The sequence below is a fragment of the Numida meleagris genome, chromosome 13, assembly GCF_002078875.1.
Source record: "Numida meleagris isolate 19003 breed g44 Domestic line chromosome 13, NumMel1.0, whole genome shotgun sequence".
NCBI classification, from domain to species: domain Eukaryota; kingdom Metazoa; phylum Chordata; class Aves; order Galliformes; family Numididae; genus Numida; species Numida meleagris.
The window spans coordinates 2542580-2563057 of record NC_034421.1 but is presented as its reverse complement, the minus strand read 5'-3'; the positions used below and the strand labels follow the sequence as shown (position 1 = coordinate 2563057).

Genomic DNA, 20478 nt, shown 5'->3' with positions numbered 1-20478 from the left:
CGGTATTTATAGCAACGGGTATTGGCACGTTCCCGGGAAGCCCTGCCCTGGGACGCGTTTCCTATCCACCCACAATAGCTGCGCAGACCCCGGGTGGGTGCCAAGCACGGCGGCCGTCACCCGGGCAACGGCGGGCGGGGACAGTGCCTTGCCCCCCCCCCCCGGAGGCGGGGCCGCCGTCCACGCGGACCAGCTCGGCGCAGAGATTTGACGTCACAGCTGCCCTCCACGAGCCGGCCGGGTCGCTCTCGGCACGCGCACTCTTTACGCCGGAGCGCCGTTTCCTATTGGTCGCTCACCAGATTGGCACGCCGAGAGCCAACCAGAAGCTCCCATTCCTGCTCTGCAACCAACGGGAGAAAGGGGGCGGGCTGCGGCGCCAAGCGCGAGGCTCAGTTAAAAGCGCGGAGGAGGCGGGCTGCGGGAGAGGTGCGTGGCGGTGTGCGGGGATGTGGTTGTGTGGTGCCGTGGGCTCTTCCCCCTCGTGTCCCTGGCGGGTGCGGGGCCCCTGGGTCTCTCTGCCCCGTGGGGATCGGGCCGCAGGTGCGGGGCTGCTCTGCGGCTTTGCCCTCGTGTCGGTGTGGTGGGAGAGCAGCCAGGGGAGCTCAGGTGCATGCAATGCAATGCAGCTGTGTGACCGGAAGGGTGCAGGCAGGATCCACCCCTTCCCAGCCCTCATTTAGGGGTTGGCAGTGCAGGCAGGGGGATCTTGCTGGAGATCCTTCCCTACCTGAGGCCTTCCGAAGGTAAGCAGCTTCTTTGCTTTGTTTCTGTGCCCACGGCTGTTGTCTTTGAGCAAATCTTCACTTGGTGCAGCCTGGGACCTTGCTGTTCTGCTGGCATTGCTGTGTTTTCCATCCCGTTACAACCACCATGAGCCGTGTGCTTCCCCCAGTGATGAACAAGAGCCTGTATGCCATGTCTGTAGAGAATTGTGCCAGTGGAGGTGACTGCTGTCACCACGGCTGAGATGCACTACCCACCTCCTCACTGTGCTCACAACCACTGTTTGGTCTCCATAAGCATTCAGCAAGCATCACTGGATGTTGGTGGGTGCCATTTTTTCTACCTGAAGGAATTCAGTGGCACGCCTTTGCTTCATATGCGCTTCCATGTCAGGTGCTATTCTGTCCAGAGGGCCCCTTTATAATCTGTCACGCAGCAACAAAAATCTCACGGGGATATTGGTGGGAAAGTTCAGCCTTTACTGCCATCCCACCAACATCTGTTTCTGACGTTGTGGGCCTACGTAACAAAATAGGAGGCATTACTTTTGGAGCAGCCCTCGTATACTGGGGCCTTGTCCCCTGCAGGCAGCGCTGTGCTACTGACCTCCCAGGTGCAGCACAGCCTGCAGGCAGCACTGCAGCAGTTATGGGTGCTGCCACCACGAAGGCTGAAGCGCTGTGGGTGCTGGGCCCTCAGAGAGGACGGTAGCCATGGAGTTTTCTACAGGGAAGTGACATTCTGGTGTTGCAGTAGCTGAGCTGGAATGTATTCTGAAAGGAAAAAGCTGAAAATGTTGCAAAATTAATTGTTCGATACAAACAATTATTTTCATAGTTAAGATATAGTTCTTGTACTAGTAAAGGCTCTGTATATGAGGTTTGTGCATTTAAGATTAAAAAAAAACTAAAAGAGTTTTCATTGTGTTTTGATAGTTGATAATTAGATAATATTCTATTTCAGAATGGCAAAGAAGAATATACAAAGCAAAGAAATGAAGGAAGAAAAAAGAAAAAAGCTGAAGCAACGTGTGACCCAAAAGGGAGAGCTGGAGTCAGAAACTGAGCCGAAGAAAAAGAAACCAAGTCTCCAGGTAGGGCATCCTGGTTTTCACTGTTTAATTCAATGAGTCGTGGATAGATTGTTACCTGTGGTGTTCTATGCTGAGTCTGAATATGCTATGTGATTCAGTTGCAATGGTCCCTTGAATGTGATACACCTGGAGTCAAAGTGAAAAAGGGAAGATAAATTAAGCAAAAATGTTGGGCTGTGTCTGATTGGTTTGTATAGTTGTAGCAGTCAGTCTCTGTTTTTTTTCTGAATGCTTTTGTGGAAGACAAAGGATGAGCAAGAGCATGTGAGTGAAAGGGGAACCCCATGGCTGTACGCAACTGTCATATGGCAATGGAGGCGTAGCCTAAGCCCTCATGTGATTCTGAGTGGTTGGAAAAGCATGAAAGATTTTTTTCATGGAAATCCTGTTGATATTTGTACAGAATGTCAAGTGGCCAGAAGGTGTCAGCAGTCTCTTTGTGTAATGGAATACTTGATCAAGTGATTTTATGACAATGAGATTAACAATATTGAGATATGAAGTGGAAACCAAAGGGTGTGAACTTTTTTCTGATGGAAATGATACCAAACAAGGTGACTTTATTTGGTTCTTCCAAGTGCTTAATGTAGGATGTGGATCAAAGAAACAAAAGTAGTTTGATGTAACAAAGTGGAGAACGAAAGGTGAAGTTCTTTCACTTAGGAATTGTCAGGGCAATGACAAGCCGTGGTCTTACAACACACAGTTCTGTTTCCTGGCCTTCCGTAAGGTAAACGTGAGAGCTACATGTCACTGTCATTTATCATGAGATGTATGACTCAAGGGAGATCGTAACTAGAAAATAGTACTTCTTATTTTATTACTGTGCTTTAGCTAAGCTTATTGACAAGAATACTTTTTTTCTGAGAGCGCGTGCGTGTACAAGCGTCTCTAGCTGTTGTGAACCATGAGGAAAGCCAACCTACGGGCAGTAGCTGTTTGGAGGCCTGTAAATGCTCGTGGTTTTGAACTCAGCAGGAATGTGCTGAAGTAAGGAAAGAGTGCATCTTTGTCTGTTTCAAAGCAAAAAGGAAAGTCTCTTATTTATAGCTTCATAAAAGGGAATGTTTCTCCTCCCCTTTGTGAGATGTGCATTATGGACTTCAGATTCACAGGAATATAATTCAGTTCGTGTGAAAATAATTTTCCGGGGTAAAAAGTGTGAAATTGAAAGTCAAAATTAAAATTTTATTGTCTGTGACAATCTGTAGCATTTTATGTGCGAGTGGAAGGAATCCCAAGGGGACTTCAGCCCCCTGGCAAGCAGGATCTTTCTTTTTGGACCATCTGATGTCAACTGATAAGCTGATAGGAGCCCTGGATTAGCTCTCCTTGTTCATGCAGGCTGTAGAACAGTGAAAGAGAGAGCAAATATAAAATGGAAAGCAGGTTCCTTAGTGCTGTTAGGGAACATGACTAGGCACAGCGCTCTTAGAACTATAAATGTTGGTGTCAGTGGGTGGCTTAAACATGTATCTGGTGTTAGTTTTAGGGAATACCATATAAGGTCTATAAGAAGCCATTTTTTGGCATCAGCTTTATAAACTATGACTGTTGATAGTAGGAAAGTGTAAGTCAGTAGACCACATTTTTTTGTTTGAAATGGCTGGCGAGGATGAAGAATGTCAGGCAGATCTTAAGCGATTTTAATGCAGAAATGGCTAATGAATGTCAGCTGTATCCCACCTTGACTGTTGCTCATGTGTCCTCCCAGCTTTGTGCGGAACACTCAGTTAACTCACAGTGGCTTTGTGCTTTAAAATGCTGTTGGCAATCAGACCTTGTCAGCGTGGAAAATGTAGTTGAAAACAAGGTACACTTGCTTTGCATGTACAGGAAGGTGAGAAGGAACTCTCAAGAGAAGGAAGCTGCAGAGTGATGCGCTCTGGGAGCTGGATGGAACAAAGGTTTAGACAGCTGCTGAGAATGTTCTGCAACTTTCTTTCCTTTAAGCTGTCTGCTACTTGAAAGTAAGCTTAACCTTTGGTAGACCAGCAGAAATTGGTCAAGTATGACAGCTGGATTCAGATTTGCTGCGATGGACTTCTAACGCAGTAACTGAATTAAAGAGGACTTTCTGGCATTCTTAATGCAAGAATTGGTAGGATCCAGCTAAACAGTCTCATGTGATGGAAATAAGTCAAAAGCTAGCAGCGGGGCACGCTGCTTTTAGTGGGGGAGAGTTTTCACTGGGTCATTAAGTCACTTTTCTTTCCCATGATTTACTTTTTTTCCTATTCCGTAACAGCACTTTTATTCTGCAAAGTGGAAAATGTAAATCTCTAATTGATTTTGTTACAGAGCTGCAGGCAGGCACGTTGAAATCTGTTGTAAGTGACTGAATTTAGTATACATTGATCACTGCTTCATGGAATTTATTTCAGAAATTCTCAGCAGCCTGAGATGAAAGCATTTTTCCTTGGAACAACTTGACCTTTCGGAGTAACCTTGATGTCTTATTGATTTTCATCTTCTCAGTTTCTTTTCTTTACGTTGAATAGCAGTGAGTGATTCAGGTACGGCAGAAATGTTTCCTGAACGATCTTAGAACCACGCGGCTCTGGATGACAAATCCTAGTGGAGCTGAGCAATACAAGTTTCTAGATTTAATTCACCTTGCTTTTTTTTCTAATTGGTTTCCACAATGTTACTGTTTTATTTAGCTGCTTGGCAATAAAACCCATGTGTTTTTACATTGATTTTTAAAATGCCTGGACATTAGTTTCTTTGTTTTTTAATGATTTTGTAGTTTACCAACACGGTCTTACGTTAAACCTTACTATAATTGGAGATTATTCTTTATACTGTCACATAATATAGGCATAAAGAGAAGAAATTTGAAGTATGTCATGTAGGCTGGTGGTCTGAAGTTAAACATTGGCTTCTTAAATAAAAACTTTCTGATGGGCCTTGTCTGTGACAAATTGATTTTGTCTCGGTTCCATGAAAAGAATATTTATGATGTTGTCATCTGTCATGCTGAAATAACAAAAGCATTAGAAGTGCTTGTTTGCAGTCAGTTGTGTCTTGCTTCTGTTTATGGATTTCTTCACCCTTCAGATTTAGCTGCCTCAGCGCCACAGAAGCTTACTGAAAAGCAGAACTGACACTTAGAACCTTGTAGGCAAGGAACAACGTGTAGCGATGGCTTTGGTCATGAAGGCTGTTTGAGTTCTGCTGAGAATGACCTTACTGTACTGAAGGATCATTTAACCTTGGAACATAAGGGCTGGATCTTGTTCCACCAGTGCTGTTTTCAGAGCTGCAGGCTTTCTGCAGAACAGTAAGAAATTCTTCCATCCAGAGTTGAACATCTATTAAGCAAGAGACTCAAAATTGATAATCCATAGAAAACAACGTTAATTTCCTCTTCCTTCCCAATTTAGTCTGGCAAATGTTGTAACTTCAAGGAAAATTGAGTAAGAGCCAGTCAGGTCATTATAAATCAAATCCTGTTGTTTGTGGTTGAAGGGTATTTTGGGTAATGCTCATGCAGCACGAGTCCTTGTCTGTTCCTTGTCATCTGCAGCAGTGCTTGTGGTTGGAGGAGGAGGAATCAACATTTCCCCCAGATAGAGGCAAAATCAGTGGGAAAGGAATTTAATTTTTGAGATTCCATACAGGCAGTACAAACAATGGCAAATAAACAAGTAGCTCAGAGTGTTTCTTTAATCAGAGGGCTGCTGTGCAGGTGCCCAAACAGTAAGCTCTGTTTGCTAAATGGAAAATGGCAAATTTAGTAGGGAAAGTGTTTTTCTCTCCAGCCTTTTGGGAGTTGTGATCAAGACTGATGAGGAGTTATTAAACTCTCGCTGCAGCAAAGCAAACCACAAAAACTGATTCTTTAAAATCATTGTTTTGCATATAGTAGTGGAAACCCCCCCCCACACCGCAGTGTTTCAGCTGAGGGGGGAAACATTTTGGCTTGAGCTTGGTGGAATAGTTGGGAGCGCTACTTTGATACGATCTCTAACGCTGCTTGTTGTCAGGTAACTGGGAGAGTAATGTGAATGGTTAATGAATGTAAACCAGAGGTTTGTGGCCTAAGATCTATCAAGCAGATACTGTAAAGCTCTCATCGAGAAGTGTATTTCTTTCTTTGGCAGCCCACTAATTCATACTAAAGCCTGTTGTTGAAATAATGAGCTGTGGATGGTTTGCAAACAAAGTCTATGAGTCCTGTCTTGTTACTTCGATTTATTCATTGATTTATTTTGAATGATGTGAAGCTTTTCGGGTAGCCACCAAAATAAGCTGTATTTTCCACCCTGAACATTGTTGTGAAGTTGTACCACTTAGTGTGTCCTCCTGCATTTGTAGTTTTGCTTTACTAACTTAATCCTGCGTGCTATGCTTAGTGTTATCCATGGATTAATTTTTAATAAATATTTAGAGAACCTGTCTTCCATATTGGGAAAAAATAAAAGGAAAATAGGTTACTAAAAAATTTGTTTTATTTAGCAAAACCTCCTAAAATAAGAAAATTGTAATGTTTTTTGACCACGTGGTTTGTATTTCTAGTGTGCAAATAGAGATCTGTCCGTGTTATGAAGAGAAGATGACACAATCTTTCATCCCCATCTTGATGTAGGGGTACACCAGCAGTTGGTGTTTTGTTGGGATGGATCCCTCTGGTGAATTAATCTCTCTTCTGGTGATGAGGAAGGGAGGATAGCTCCTTCTCGAAGTGGTGAAGTTAAATGTCAGTGAGGATATCAGCAAACTTCCGTTAGCCTGCTGGGCTGGGTCAGTCTGCAATGGAAACATTGGGCCTGTCTCTCTTTCCTTTGGCCTACCTCGCCATTGGTTGCTTTTACTGGTTTCAGTCGTGCTGTTCTCTGCCTTGCTCCAAGGGCCTGCTCGCTGGGCCTGGGCCTCGGACTGCTGCTCTGCAGGACGGCCCTGTAATCACTGAAAGCAATTACCAAACTGGGACCCCATTTGTGACTTGCTGTGTGGGATCCTACGTGTTTTGTCTGCTTTCTTAATATCTATGCAATATTATTCAAATTAGGGAAAAGGGAATAAAAAAACAAACTCAGAGGGCAGCTGCTTATGGGACAGAACTATTTGTTTCCTGCTAACACTTCTTACTCAGAATATTGATAGAGTTGGTACAAATTATTTTATTGAATTAACCACGTATTTATTTATCTTTTAAAAAAAGTCAATTTTTTTTTTGTAACACCACATCGTGTTTGTAGGGAATACGAGGCCTTTTGTAAACAAACATGTCTAAGAAGGTACAAAATAATGTCTGAAATACGGATATGCATAGATTAGGCTGAATAATTTCACATTCCTTTGAAAATTATTTTTGTAATGGTACGAGTAGATTTCCCAGGAAAGAGTGTTCACAGCTGGGAAAACAGTTGCTGCTTTGAAGATGGTTTTCCCAGGCGAAAGGCTCACGTCCCCAACTGTGTTTGGGATAAACAATGTGGTGCATTTCTTACTTTTAAACCAAAGATTTGTGCATTTTTCAGTACATATTAACCACAAAATGTTTTGTACTCATTCTGAGGATTTGCATTAATCTGTATACATTCAAATTTAGTTCCTTACTTTTCCTTATACCCAGGAATTGAGGTGATGGGAGTTTGGTGGTGAAACACAACTGGTCCTCATTTGCTATGAAGAGGGGAAATTCTTTCTCGGAGCACAACTGACATTTCCTTTCAGGTCCTGCTCCTTACTCAGTGGTGAGAACTTTCCTTGACTGTTCTTGTTAGGCTTCCAATATAAATCCTTGCTTTCATGACTTAGCTGCACATATTTTCAGGAAATTGGAACTCGGCACAGGGTTCCCACTCACGGCTGAAGCTGTTGAGGATGCTGAGAATCACTGAAGTCAGGAGCAGGGGCAGGTGTGGCTGAGTGTGTACTGCTCAGTTCCACTCAATTGAGGACACTGCTGTTGTGCCTTTGTCCACTATGGTTTTGTTTTCTCGTTCTAATTCATCACAGAGACATCACAAATGAAAATAGCTAGAAAAGGCCCAAATTACTTAAAATAAAAAATGAGGTCCAAACCCCTCAGAAATAATTAGATGTTCATAAAAAAAAATCCAATTGCATGTATAAATTCTCAAAATGCATTCTACTTGGCAAGAAGTTACACTGTACATTGTTTACTACGTTCTGATGTCTGTAAAGGCCATTCACAGGCAACTGCTCCTGATGGAGCTGGGGACGTGGAGTGTGTGCAGTGTAACAGAGGACTGCAAACTGAATCCCATGGATCTACTCCTTCCTCTTGCTCTCGGTCCGATTCTTTAAGTGTTAATTTATCTAAAAAAAGAAAAAATAGAAAAAATGGCACAGACTTGAATGTTTAAAGTAAGGTCACTGTTAGAATCAGCAGCTTTCCCAGTCCTTTGCAGAATGTTGCTGCTTTTTAAAACCAAATGGGAGTAATGAGGATTTTTATCAAATACTGATTATTTTGCATTGATGGAATCTATTGTAAAACACAAAACTTTTCAGAGCAGATGGGGCGTGATAACTACTTCCTCAGTATGGATGAGGAACTAGCCCTATTTCACCAGTTTTCCTCCTCCAAAATTCTCTTTGAGTTTAGAGGCAACATTGTGAGCCACATGAAAGAGTGGTGTATATCTATAGATGTTAATTAATAAATCACAGAATGGGTAAAATGGCTCTTGTGTGTTAGATCAAAGCCATGTAGATGTATAAATTCTTGTAAAATGCTCGTCTGTTACATCCAACAGGTAATTAGAACAGAAAATTAATCATTGGACTTGTAGAAGCTGCCTGAAGTGTTGCGAGTACAAGCATGGAGGTATTTGACAGGAGAGCCTTTTACCTAAAGAACCAGACCCTATCTTTGAATGCATTTACCTACTTCTAATTGAATCCCACTCGAGTTCTGTAGGACATGAAGCAGATGATCATCATACGATGTTTTATTGAATTTTCAGCATTATCTTAATAATTTGCATCTGTAAGGCAGGCTTTGCAAAGAGCAAGGCTACTTGACAAGCATCTCTAAATGCGTTGCAGTGGAGTTAACTGTATGATGTAAATAACTGAGGCAGCATGCAAGATGCTGAGTGAAAGGCAGTGAGTTGATCCTGCAGGGCCTGCAGTCCTGGGAAGGCATTGCTGTCTTGTTGTCAGCTTGGGTGGCTGGCTCGGTCTGCAGCTGTTTATTCTTGGCTCCTGGCTGTGTCACGCTGCTGGGTGATGGAATGGAAGTTTGAAAGGAAGCTAAAAGGCAAGGGCTAAAACTTCAGAGTATCATATGTCAATGGAGAATAAATAGTTTGGAAAATACCATTTTTCCAAGGGTAGAGAAGACGTCAAAATTATAAATATGAATGGAGAGCGCTCAGATTTTCAAACCCGGTGTGTCTCTCCTGAAAATGTAGCACATGGCACAGATCGCTGTATATCACTATATACCTCTCTGACAACTGAGCTTAAGGGTATGCAGGCAAGGTGGTCTGCATGCACGTCTTAAAAACGACTTGTTCCCTATCATCTGTTTTTGCAGATTAAACATGTAAAGAAAAAAAAGAAGACAAAATGCATTTCTGAGGTGGAAATGTTTATTGGTGACATGTTTAATACACAGAATGTAATAATAATAATTTTTTAACCTAAACAATCTGAACGAGAAATGTCCGTATCTGGTTGTGTAGAGATGGGCTGCTGTAAATGTAATTGGTAATGTAAGAGTAAACGACTGTTGCAAAGAGATAATTCAGTTAATTGAATTCAGCGATGAATTTAGCTCTGCCTATGCTCTTCTTTGTTGAAAGCCCCCGGCATTTGTGTGGTGCTCTGAAGGAGTAGGGAAAGGCTTTTGGATCGGAAGGGTAGTGTCCCCTCAGTTAAAATCACACTCTCATTTTCAAGCAAAATGAAATAAATTCATTGATTCATCTTCATGAATAGCTATTAAAATTCAAACCTTCCTTCTGTGTATGCATTTGTTTCTCCTGTTTATTTAGAAACAAGTTCAAATGGAATTAAATCATGCTGAAGGTTGAATTCTACATGCTTTCACCTACTGTAAACCACATTTGGACACATTTAAGTAGCAATCCTAACCACTCAGAGTTATCCAGGTAACCTCCTCCCTTTTGCAGTCTTAATGAACAACTGATAAAGTAAGTACAGCAAAGTCCTCACGCAATGAAACTTTCAGTTGGCCTCTGGCTTAACTTGATGTCTGGGAGAGTGATGAGAGCTGCCCTGTACAGCTGGTGAATTCTGCCTAAAAGATGAACACTTAATCCGAAATTCTAAAAGCATTTTCTTGTTGAAGCTTTGTGCTTGTGTTTTTGTTTTTCTTAAAGCTTGCCTATTTGCAGGTTTAGTAAATGTGTTTTATATGGCAGATAAGCTATTTTCAATTAATAACATGAGCGTCAGATGACATTAGGGCAATGTAAGAAGAGACGGCACTTTTTAGTTGATAGAAACTATACTGAAAACAACTGTCTTAGGAATTCTGCTTTTTCCTTTTCAAATTTGCTTTATGGCACCTGCTTTCTTTTGGACTGGGTGGGCTGAGCATTTTGGATGCTAGCCTTTAGATTTTTTTGTGGACCAGGAAGGTAGGGAAGGGAAGGGGGGTGTCTTTCCCTGCATCTCATCTGTCCCATGCAAGATCTGGGGTTGCTTGACCCATTGACTTGAATTCCTTGCTACATGCATTCACATCATTAATGCTTTTCATGAATTAAACAAACTTCATCTTGAGACCGACTGTCTCTGCTCTTCATGCCTGCACAGTCACTGTGTAGTAAATCTCCTCAAGCTGTTGAAAGGATGCAGCGAAAGCAACTCTTTTACGTGATTAAATTTCACATTGGGGGAAAAAAAAAAAAAAACGACAAACCAACTTCTGTTGAAGAGGTATGTCATTTTTTCACCTGGGAGAAAACTTATTTATTTACAGTAGCATGTTTAAATTTAGTCATTTCAGGTACAGCTCATAAGCCTGAACCAAAATATCAGCAGTAGGAACCTCCTCCGGTAGCTCAGGTGTGCGATGTGCGCGTAACGGGATGTTTCAGATGGAGGAATTCCATTTGGGAAACTATATTGCTGTAACCCCAAATAAGCCACTTTTATTCATGGAAAGTGCTGAGGTTACACAAAGCTAATATGCTGCCATGGGGTTGTATGCTTGCTTGATGGAAATGCATTGCTGGGAGCGTGATCCATTCCTTCGTTTGTGCTGTTTGAAACAGCCGTCTGTCAGAGGGGTGGTTAATGTACGCCGGCACTCCGCAGGATGGGGATGACTGTGGTTAATTCCAAACATGAAAGTAATGAGGGAAAAGGGACATGTGTATTGTCTCGGTGTAGCATGAGATTTGCTGCATCGTGTTGTCGAGCAGCTTCTACGCAGAGAAGGCATGGCAGTGCTTGCATCTTTCAGAGAGAGAGTATATTTAGCGCTCTACTGGAAAGAAGGGAATAAATGAAATTTTTCCTTAGCTGGTGATTAACGGTCCCTTGGAAATGACCAGCACTTGGGCAAACTCCTCTCTGCAGTTCCTGCTTCAGTGTTTCAGGAACATCCAGCTGGTTCCAGTGCCGCATCATCTTGGGGCCTCTCTGTTCATAGGTCAAGCCTTTTGTGGCTACAACTTCACTAGGAAACTCTGAGTATTTCGTGAGAAATATGAGTGGAATCACTGTTTTCTCTGTTGCTTAATACTCTACTCATTGCTTTAATTGTCTACATTTTAAAAATCCTTGAGTGTGCTAATTGGCTCATGTATGACATTTGAAAATAGGGCACATGGTCACATTCTGCGGAGTTCTGATGCTTTACTTGGTGAGCACAGAGGTGGAATTAGTTCCTGTATTTCAGAGCTGCAGTGAGCGATGGTTTAATGACCTCGTGCACGAGTCTCTAGGAACTTTATAGCTTCCTCCGAGGAAGTTCAGCAGTAACCTGCGCTAAACATCACCCAGATTTAAAACCCAATTATTTTCTACAAGAAATTAGAAGCTGTTGTTTTCTAGCGTGTGGTGCTGACATTTGTTTTCTTAGCGTGATTTGTCTTTGAATGAGCAGAGCAACCAGCGTGCATCTTAAGGTCCCGAAGACCTGTGGTTTCTGGGGGAGGGGTGGGCAGGGCACCAAGTGCAGATCTGATGATGCATTCACCTTTACAGAAGTTCTTCCTTTTTTTTTTAAAAAAAAAAAAGAGGCCTTTTCATTTTTATAAGGAATTCTTACAGACGTTTTCAGAAAGTGCTTTTTTTTTTAAAGATACAGCATTTTGTTCTGACCATCTGAATGGATTTGCTAAGTGGAGACAGATCTCATACAACTTGTGTTTGAATCTGAAGGGAGATGTGGATGCACATATATGTGTGCTTGCGTTTTTTGACAAAAAGCCCAATTATATCCATCCTGAGAAATGCTGTCTTGGGGAATCCTTGCAAGAGCGAAGCTTTACATTTTGCTGCAGTGAAGCTCTTTGAGATGAGCAATATAGTGACAGATGATTTCAGGTTTGATCCAGTACTGATGTAAACAGCAGGTTAGATTTATGAGACGAAAACTCATCACCATTCTAGATTATATTAAGATTAAAAAAGTTAACTGTGGAAGACATGCTGGAATACAGTGACAATAATACTATATAGTTCTCAAAAGCAAAGTCATTTAACTTAACACATTTGGGTGAAAAATCATTGTTTTCTGCATCTCCACATCAATGTGTTGTAATGATTTTTCCCCACTCTTATGGCAGCTTGGCTATTTAAGTGGAAGTACCTTCTACACACCAGCAATACAGCATCTCTGATAATCAAGTTAAATCTACAGTCTTCCTAGCTTGATAAAATTTTCTTCTATATTATCATTCATGCATGTACTATATAAAATAAAGCTCCTTCAGTGCTCAGCTTTTAATAATCCTGCTCTTAATTAAATATAAATCTGACTAAAACATATTCTTGTACATTAAAGTTGTCATAAAAACATTCTGAATATAAACCTTCGCTACTCAGTGGAGCGATATAATACACACGCAGGCGGGCGCGCTTTTTGCTGTTAGTAGGAAGCGTTTTGTTCGCTGTTTGCACAACTTCACAGTCAGGTGTTCTGCACAACACCCCCTAAATCAGACCTCCGATTGCTCATTACTGTCGGGGATGACAGACGTTAAGGCAGCCTGACAGAAGCGATGTAACGTGGACATCTTGGTTTTCTGCTCAATATACAGTCGCAGCTTGTCTCTGAAGGTTTCCCCTAGAAAACTGTAAATTAAAGGGTTCAAGCAGCTATTAGAGAAAGCTGCGAGGTTCACAATGTGTCCTGTTAGAGGGTAATCGTGCCTGAAAGATGGGCTGCTGGATGAGGCGGGCTCGCTTTTCTTTTGTAGAAGCTGGACGCTAATGAAGACGTTTTCAGGTAGCCAGCAGATAAAGAAAACCAAGACGACAACGAAAATCATTCGAAGAGCTTTCTGTCGCCGCAGGCGAAGGCTCCTGTGCTTGTGTGCTTTTATAAGAACTCGGACGATTAACGAGTAACAGAGACCGATGATCACAAAGGGGATGATAAACCCCAAGGTTATTTCTAGCCACTGAATCTCTTTTACATCTGCAAAACAAAAATAGACCTCTCCGGTGTGTTGTAAGTGCACAGCTGTGAATGGAACTAGTGCTGCAGAAATAGACGCCATCCATATGAGACCACAGCTTAACCTGGCGTGTTGCATAGTGCGGAATAGGTTGGACCTCATCACTTTTGCCAGTGCTATGTATCTGTCAAAACTCATCCATGTCAGAAAGAAAATGCTGCTATACATGTTGATCTGAAGGAACAACGACATAAAGGTGCATATAATAGTGATATCATAATACTTCTCATCAAGGTTAAAAACCTCGATGAGGGAATCAGCAACTAAAATGAGATCAGCCACTGCGAGGTTGATGAAGTAAAGGTCTGGGATAGTCATCTTTTCACGGAAGCTTATGTTTACAACCAGTATCAGAATGTTTCCTACAAAACCGATAGGAAAAAGAAAAATTGTGTAAAGACACGATAAGAAAAGCCCAATAACATATTGTTGGTGTTCTGATTTATCTGCTAATCTGGAAGATAGGCTTTCGTTACACAGATGCGATCCATTGAGGTTGAAAGTTGTGCTGTTACATATAATGGGTGGTACTGAGGCAGAGTAGGTTTCCATGGTTAAAGTGTCTGCAGAAAAGCTAACAGCACTCACAGTTTGGTAGTGATGCCGAAAGGATGAGATTTTGGGATGTTTTCAAAGCACTGAATTGGAAGCATTTTGGTTGGACTGGAAGAGCCCGCGCTTACGTATAGGAAAAAAAAAATTCTTTAGAAGCCGAATTAATTAGACTTGAAATTGACTGAAACATAACAGTACAAAAAGTACATTTCTTTCTTTTTTTTTTGCAAGACACTATATACATTGCAGATGAGAGCACTTGCAGTTCCTATACACTGTAAGATCACGTAGGGATCTTTTTTACCATAATGGTGCTTGGATCACTTCAAAAAGAGGTTTTCATCAGCAGTTTTCCTCTGTGCGGGTCGGAAGATGGTAGAATTCTAGCTCCATTTGTTTTCTCTTAATACTCAGTGAACATCCTTGGACCTGCAATTTGCAAATGGAAAACCGTTAATCTAATACTGCAGCGTTCTGCCATGCACACTGTGCTTTCTCTAGCTTCAGACATGCAGCTGAGCCTGTAGGAAACGTCATGTCGGAATGTATGCACGAAGGTTCCATTAAGAGGATTAAAATTAGTTTGAGATGATACCGTGTTGTGAGGATAGATCTGTTAAAACGTTGCGTACCGTTTAGGGATTCAGTATTGGAATACGTGGAAATACAGAAAATTAAATGGGAGAATTTGGGCTAATGAAGAAAGTCTATAGATATAAAGTTTATATTGCATATGCTGTGTGTGTGTGTGTTGAATTCATCATCAGCTCTTAAGCTTATTAAGTAGGAGAGTCTGTAGCTGAGAAAGCAGCGGAGACAAACAGCAGTTGGTTCCTTCTGCTTTCAGAGGGAAGGAAACGCAGACTTTAGAAATGAAGGTAATACAAGCAGCACATGGATTTACACCAACATCAGTTTGTTTTTCTTTGCAATTAATTATGCTACGTTGATTTCTGGAAAGGAATGGAAAACATCAGTAATCCTATTTGTTTAGTTATAAACGTTGAATGCTATGGACTCGGGGCATTGCTGGAAGTTTATTTAAAAAGAATAAAATCCAAATAAATAGCATGGAATTGGTAACCCAGGGTAGCTTGCGTTGAATGTTAAATATTCTGAATTGCTTTAATCTTCATCCTACCAGCAAAGCCTTGATGAAACGATTGAATTGTTAACTGGTAAAATTAGTGCTCAGTTCCACGTTTTAATGATTTCAAGTAGTACTGATGCACAGAAGGAGCAAACCACGAATGGAGTAGGAGCCTTACAATATTTGCAGTCAGAAATATACTTCTGAGTTCGCTTAAATGTATTCATTTTATAAGAAGTAGCCAGCAGATACTTAAAAGAGGTTTTACTTCATAGTGAGAGGCGTAAGAACGCTGTCACTGTTGCTGTGCTTTGAAGCATTTTCATACGGTAAATCTCTGTGCTAAAATATCCGTGTGAAATTACACGTATTTGAAGAAGGTTTGGTGTTTGTTTCAAGCAGATCCCAGTGAGACACGAACCGCTGTCTTTCATGTAACACCCCTTTATCTTTGAGTAAGGCACAAAAATGCTGTAAATAAAAGGAAGGTTAAGTTATGAGTCAAAGCAATTGATTCTACATGGCAGCTCTGTGCTCAGGTTTTAGTAATGTCTGAGAGCCCACCGAAACCCAAGCTACTGCAAACGTTACAGGTAACCACGGACTGTGAAACACTTTGTTTTACCTTAATTCCGTTTTTCCAGAGCTGGTTTTCCTGCAGACAGCAGAAGGCTGCTCCTCGCTCAGATACGCTCTTAATGGATGTGTCAACTTCCACTGCCGTGCCAGTATAAACTTGCATTTAGGTGTGCAGAGCTGCAGTGAGTGTCACCTGTTGACAATTCAGCAGTAAAGAAATCATTTCAAAGTCTATCCTGTTTTAAAATGTCTTAAATAAAGGATAGTTTACAACAGCAAAATGCAGATCTTGCTGCATGTCCTTGGCAATAAAACAAGCTTTATAGATTCCCAGGGTTGTTCTAATTTGTGTTCAGTCGAAGTGCTGCTGAACAGCCTCATAAGGCTGGAATTAACCCTGTTTCTGCTGGTTTCTTTTTTACTGGAACTACTCACGCAGCTTCTGTCTCTTATTTGTCAGTTTTCTTTTGCGTAACATTCCCTTTGCTCTCCTTTTTGCCTTCAGCATTTCTGCACGCAGGGCAGTGTATTCAAACCTAGAGCTCAGCTGATGGATTATTAAGAGACTTATTTGCAAGTCACAAGGGAGCATATTTTACATCTATATAAAGCAACAATTCCTGTTATACAAGATATTCTTAAACCCCCTGGACAGTTTAGAGGAAAATATTAGATGGAGAGAAATCTAGCAGCTAAGAAAGGTCATTTGCTAAATTGGCATTACAAATCTCAGTTTTCTCCTACCTTCAAGTCAGTCCCATGTTGCCTGCATGTATTTACATTTTCAGGTATACGTTGTCATCTCGGCACTTGGTGGAATCGTTCAGCTCAAAGGCCCTTAGATGGGATAGGCTTCTTTTGCAGAGAACGTGGAGCGTCAGTCTTGCGTGAAAGCACCAATAGTGCAGGTGGAGTTTTGCATTTCATCTGTAGGGGAGAAGTACTTTGACATTTCCAGAAACACCACCTACTGGTGGCTACAGTTCTTAAAACTGAAAGAAAATTCTCTTTTCTCATAAAAGAGCGATTTTGTCTTTGCGTAATTAACTTTTTATGAATATATTGATCTGCCAACTGAACGTTAAGTGTCGCTAATGGATATGCCGTACTTTGATGCGATATTCCACCGCTATTAAAAAAGATGAAATGGATCTCAGCATTCGGATTCCAAGAAGTCAACGTTATCATTTCAGAAGCGTGGACTGGAGTTAGCGTGTGGTTGTAACGGGTGTCTAATGTCTGCTGCACTGCTCAGATACGTGCAGATTACAGCAATGTGAACGTTCAAAGTTCTCTTCTGTGGCGGAAGGGGCCCTTCTCCTCCTCGTGCCATCGAGATGCACGGCTGCAGGTTTCTTGTCACGGGCCGTGCCCAGGGCGGCGGGGTTTTGGCAGCGCTACTGGAAGCGTTCCTGGAGATGTTCCTGCACGGTGACGATCTGGGAATGGTTTGGGAGTGCATTACTATTTAGCTTAAGAGAAGGTGCACGCAGATGGCTTTCTGGAGTGTTCCTGTTGGGGTAACGAGGACAGAGCGTTCGGATTGAGAAGTGTACAGATATGGCCGGGTTATAGGACTGCAGTAATTGTCATGTTAGAAAGTCTTGTGATACCAGCTTTGAAGGGCTGTTTTTTTTTCCTGTTCTAAGGACAGGATTATAAAGAGACTTTCTTGTTGTTTGTCGATCATGTGGTTTCGCTCTGCTTAGTTCTGTCCTTCAGAACTCGCACTGATGCTGTAAGGGCCAGCAGGATCTGTGTTTCCCTTTATGCCCAGTGGTGGCTTCTGGATGTTTGTTGTTGGTTGTGATGGGGGCCCGCTCCAGCAATCAGCTGCTCTGTCTGCCCCTGGTTTTCTAGCTGCGAGCATCAGCTGATTTCCTATCCAAATGTATAATGCTGTTATCAGCGCTGATTTTCTTGTTTGAATTTATGACAAGAAATGTGTCATTTTGCCATGCTTCAAGAGTAGGTAGGAAATTTCCTTCAGAAAATGCCCCAAAGTAGCTGTTTTTCCAGCTAGGAGAGCTACGAAGCGTAAGAAGAGGCCAAATCTAATATGATTACATTGTAATTAGTGACTTATGTGTTTCAGTAAATATTTTATGAGGTGGTCATGTGAATTCTCTGAATTTTGTTTCCTAAAGCAGACGACAGCATCTCCAGGCTCTTGTTTATGCAATCAAGTTATTGTTACTGATTAATCTATCTTAATCTCGCCGTTCAGCACTTCCCTGTTGAAAAGGGTCATAAAGTGCTTAAAACAAATTTTAGCAGCTGCCAAACACTGCGTTCCCTTTTCCCTCATCATTTGCTGATATCCCATGGGACGTTATAATGAGTGCCTCCACGATCCATATTTAACTGCAGTTGTGACAGTATTATAGCCCTGCCTGTCGTGCCTTATCGCAAGCACTGCTGAGAACAAGCATGAAAGCAACTGGTGTGCTAGCCTTCCTGTCATGTCGTACTGCAGTACTCCAGCCTTTAATGTTTTTCCTGGCAGCTATTTTTGAATCTGTGGTAAACTTCTTAAACACTGTATATACCTCAATAAACACATCTAACACTGTAGTGTGCTGTAGGAGTGCTAGTGTAATTGTGATGTGGTTGGGTGTACCAAGAGGCTTGAAGTGGCGTATAATGTAGGGTACTCTAGGTAATTTAGCAAACGTCAGCATAGGACTACTGTGTTGCCAAAGGAGTGTGATAGTAGAAGAAGAAGAAGAAAGTGGGAGGTGAGTAGAGGAGGGCACAAGGCAATAGGTCCGACGTATCACTGGCACACGCAGCCTTGCTGGCGGGATGCTGCACAGGATAAGCCCTGCCTAGTGTGAGAGCTGGCAGGTCCTGCCAGGAGTGCAGGAGAGCGTGGGTGGATTTGAAGCTGGAGAAGGGTAAGGTACTGAACTGCATGAAAAGGGAACGTGTTGGAGTGCTTTACGGTGTAATGCAACCATATGCAGAAGAAACAGGATTCACATCGGTATCTCCACTGAAATGATCTCCAGAGGAGTACAGATGCTACTCTAAGATTCTTCAAGTTTTGCAAGTAGATGGAACTCCCCCTCCAGAACTCTCTTATCATTCTATTAGCATGAACACTGCCTGTGACCTTTCCCATCTACTGGATGGCATCTTCTGCCTGGAGCTGTTACCCTCCTATGGAGTAGCTTTGTATGTTATCCTGACCAGTCACAGTATCGCTCCTTTTCTTGCAAATAATCAAGCATAGTTTGAGTTGGAACAAATAATTGTGTCCTGTGCCTGCAGAAAACCTTGCCTAGAGCGTATTTGTTTGTTTAGCCTTTTTAGTTGCTAGTAATTCTGAGAATGCATTTTTCTTACTAAAAATAATTTTTTTAAAGTTCAGCCTTTTCTATGCAGGGACAACACCTGTAGCCATTCAAACTATCCAGCTAAAACCTTTTTGATTTTCTGACACTGTATATTGCAAAACACTTCAGAGAGAGGAGGAACGCATCCAAATTTTACGAAATTGGATGACAAAACAATGTAAAAGTGAAGGATGATTCACTGTAGCACTTCAGTCTCTACCCAAACGTGATAAAAATAAAATTCACAAAGCAACAGGCCTTTCTGACTCTTGTAGTTGAGTCTGGCAGTCCTTTCTGGCCACTTCGCCTCTCCAATTGTCCAAATGAAAGGATTTCATAGTTGTCATTAACTGATCCTGAATGAGAGAATAAGGATTATGGTACTATGGAAGCAAAACACGTTCTTTCATACCAGTCATTTAGTGATCAACTGCTTGTGCAGAGTATATGGTGTTAAAGTTGCATAGCATACTTGTTTTGGCTAAATTGCTTGAGCTTTCATCCTATCCTAGATCTGCAGCTACCTCAAAGTCAAGATAAATGATGCTGGAGCCTTTTCTGTGCCTGAAAGTTTGAAATTCAAATGCTTTTGAGGCTGGACTTAGCAATACAAATGGGGGTATAGCAGCTCGAGTTATGATTCAACTGTGCAAATCCTGTCTCTCTTTAGCTCAGATGTTGTTTTGCAATGGGACCAGATCGGATTTGAGCCAGCTGGTTCAGAAAAGATGAGTCTTTAGTCTCTACATGTTCTTTTCCAAAACATGTTATCCATTCAAAAATGCATGCTTAAACTTCAGCAGCCTGTTCATTTATCTTATTTTTTGGAGCTGAAGGTTTTTTTTTTTTTTCCAGACAAGCCCATCTTAGATGTGTATGTTACCAGTACAGAAATAAAGTATTCTTCTTTGTAATTTCCAATATGTGGCATTAGTTATTTTTGACAGCTTGCCTACAAAAATATCTGCACCATTTTTCTTCTGGAACAAACTGATCAGAACTAGGTGAAGTCTGGAAGAAAGTGGGCAGCAAAGCTGTTGCTGGTACAGATGGAAAAAAATCGGAGTGGGCAGATTTAATTTTATTCTTAAAAAATACATTTCAAGTTATTAGTCATTTAGAAATATTCACTGTTAATCCTAGCCAAAGCTGCTCTTCTACCTCAAATTTGCCCATTTTATAATGGCTTTTTGGGACTACTTCTGTCCGTTTCCCATTGCACGTAGAGGTATCTGCCCTCATATTCTAGTTGAATTGAAAGTAATCTCCTCTAGGACTATGTGTTCATTGTCCTGACTTTTAACGGAAACTCTGTGTAACTTTATCAAGAACGATTTAACAAAACTTTTCTGTAATGCTATAAACTATATTAATGAGAGTTTGGATTTTTGTTTCACGTTTCAGCCTCTTCTCTCCTGATTCCTTTTGTTTTCTCCTTTTCAGTTAGTCTTTTTCCTG

The 20478-nt window shown here is 41.6% G+C and overlaps 2 protein-coding genes across 5 annotated transcripts in view; one reads left to right on the top strand and one right to left on the bottom strand.

Moving 5' to 3' along the window:
• C13H7orf50 (chromosome 13 C7orf50 homolog) overlaps positions 291-20478 on the top strand; it is a 102190-nt gene continuing 82002 nt past the window's right edge. Inside the window, exons 1-2 of one of the 4 annotated variants that reach the window (XM_021412208.1) lie at positions 291-429; positions 1690-1819. In XM_021412208.1, coding sequence (XP_021267883.1) covers positions 1691-1819 — 129 coding nt within the window. In that variant the 5' untranslated portion in view covers positions 291-429; position 1690. Of the gene's footprint in view, positions 494-558; positions 747-1426; positions 1606-1689; positions 1820-20478 lie in introns of those variants that run through there. The other 3 variants (XM_021412209.1, XM_021412205.1, XM_021412207.1) reach the window with 3 other exon arrangements.
• GPER1 (G protein-coupled estrogen receptor 1) lies at positions 10749-19947 on the bottom strand. The gene is made up of 3 exons (XM_021412203.1): positions 16427-19947; positions 15729-15875; positions 10749-14442 (listed from the first exon to the last, which is right to left on the bottom strand). The coding sequence occupies exon 3, from the start codon at positions 14008-14010 to the stop codon at positions 12937-12939; it is 1074 nt and encodes a 357-aa protein (XP_021267878.1). The 5' UTR covers positions 14011-14442; positions 15729-15875; positions 16427-19947; the 3' UTR covers positions 10749-12936.

Coding starts and splice junctions, on each gene's coding strand:
- GPER1 (XM_021412203.1), bottom strand. CDS start 14,010: ATGGAAACCTACTCTGCCTCAGTACCACCCATTATATGTAACAGCACA.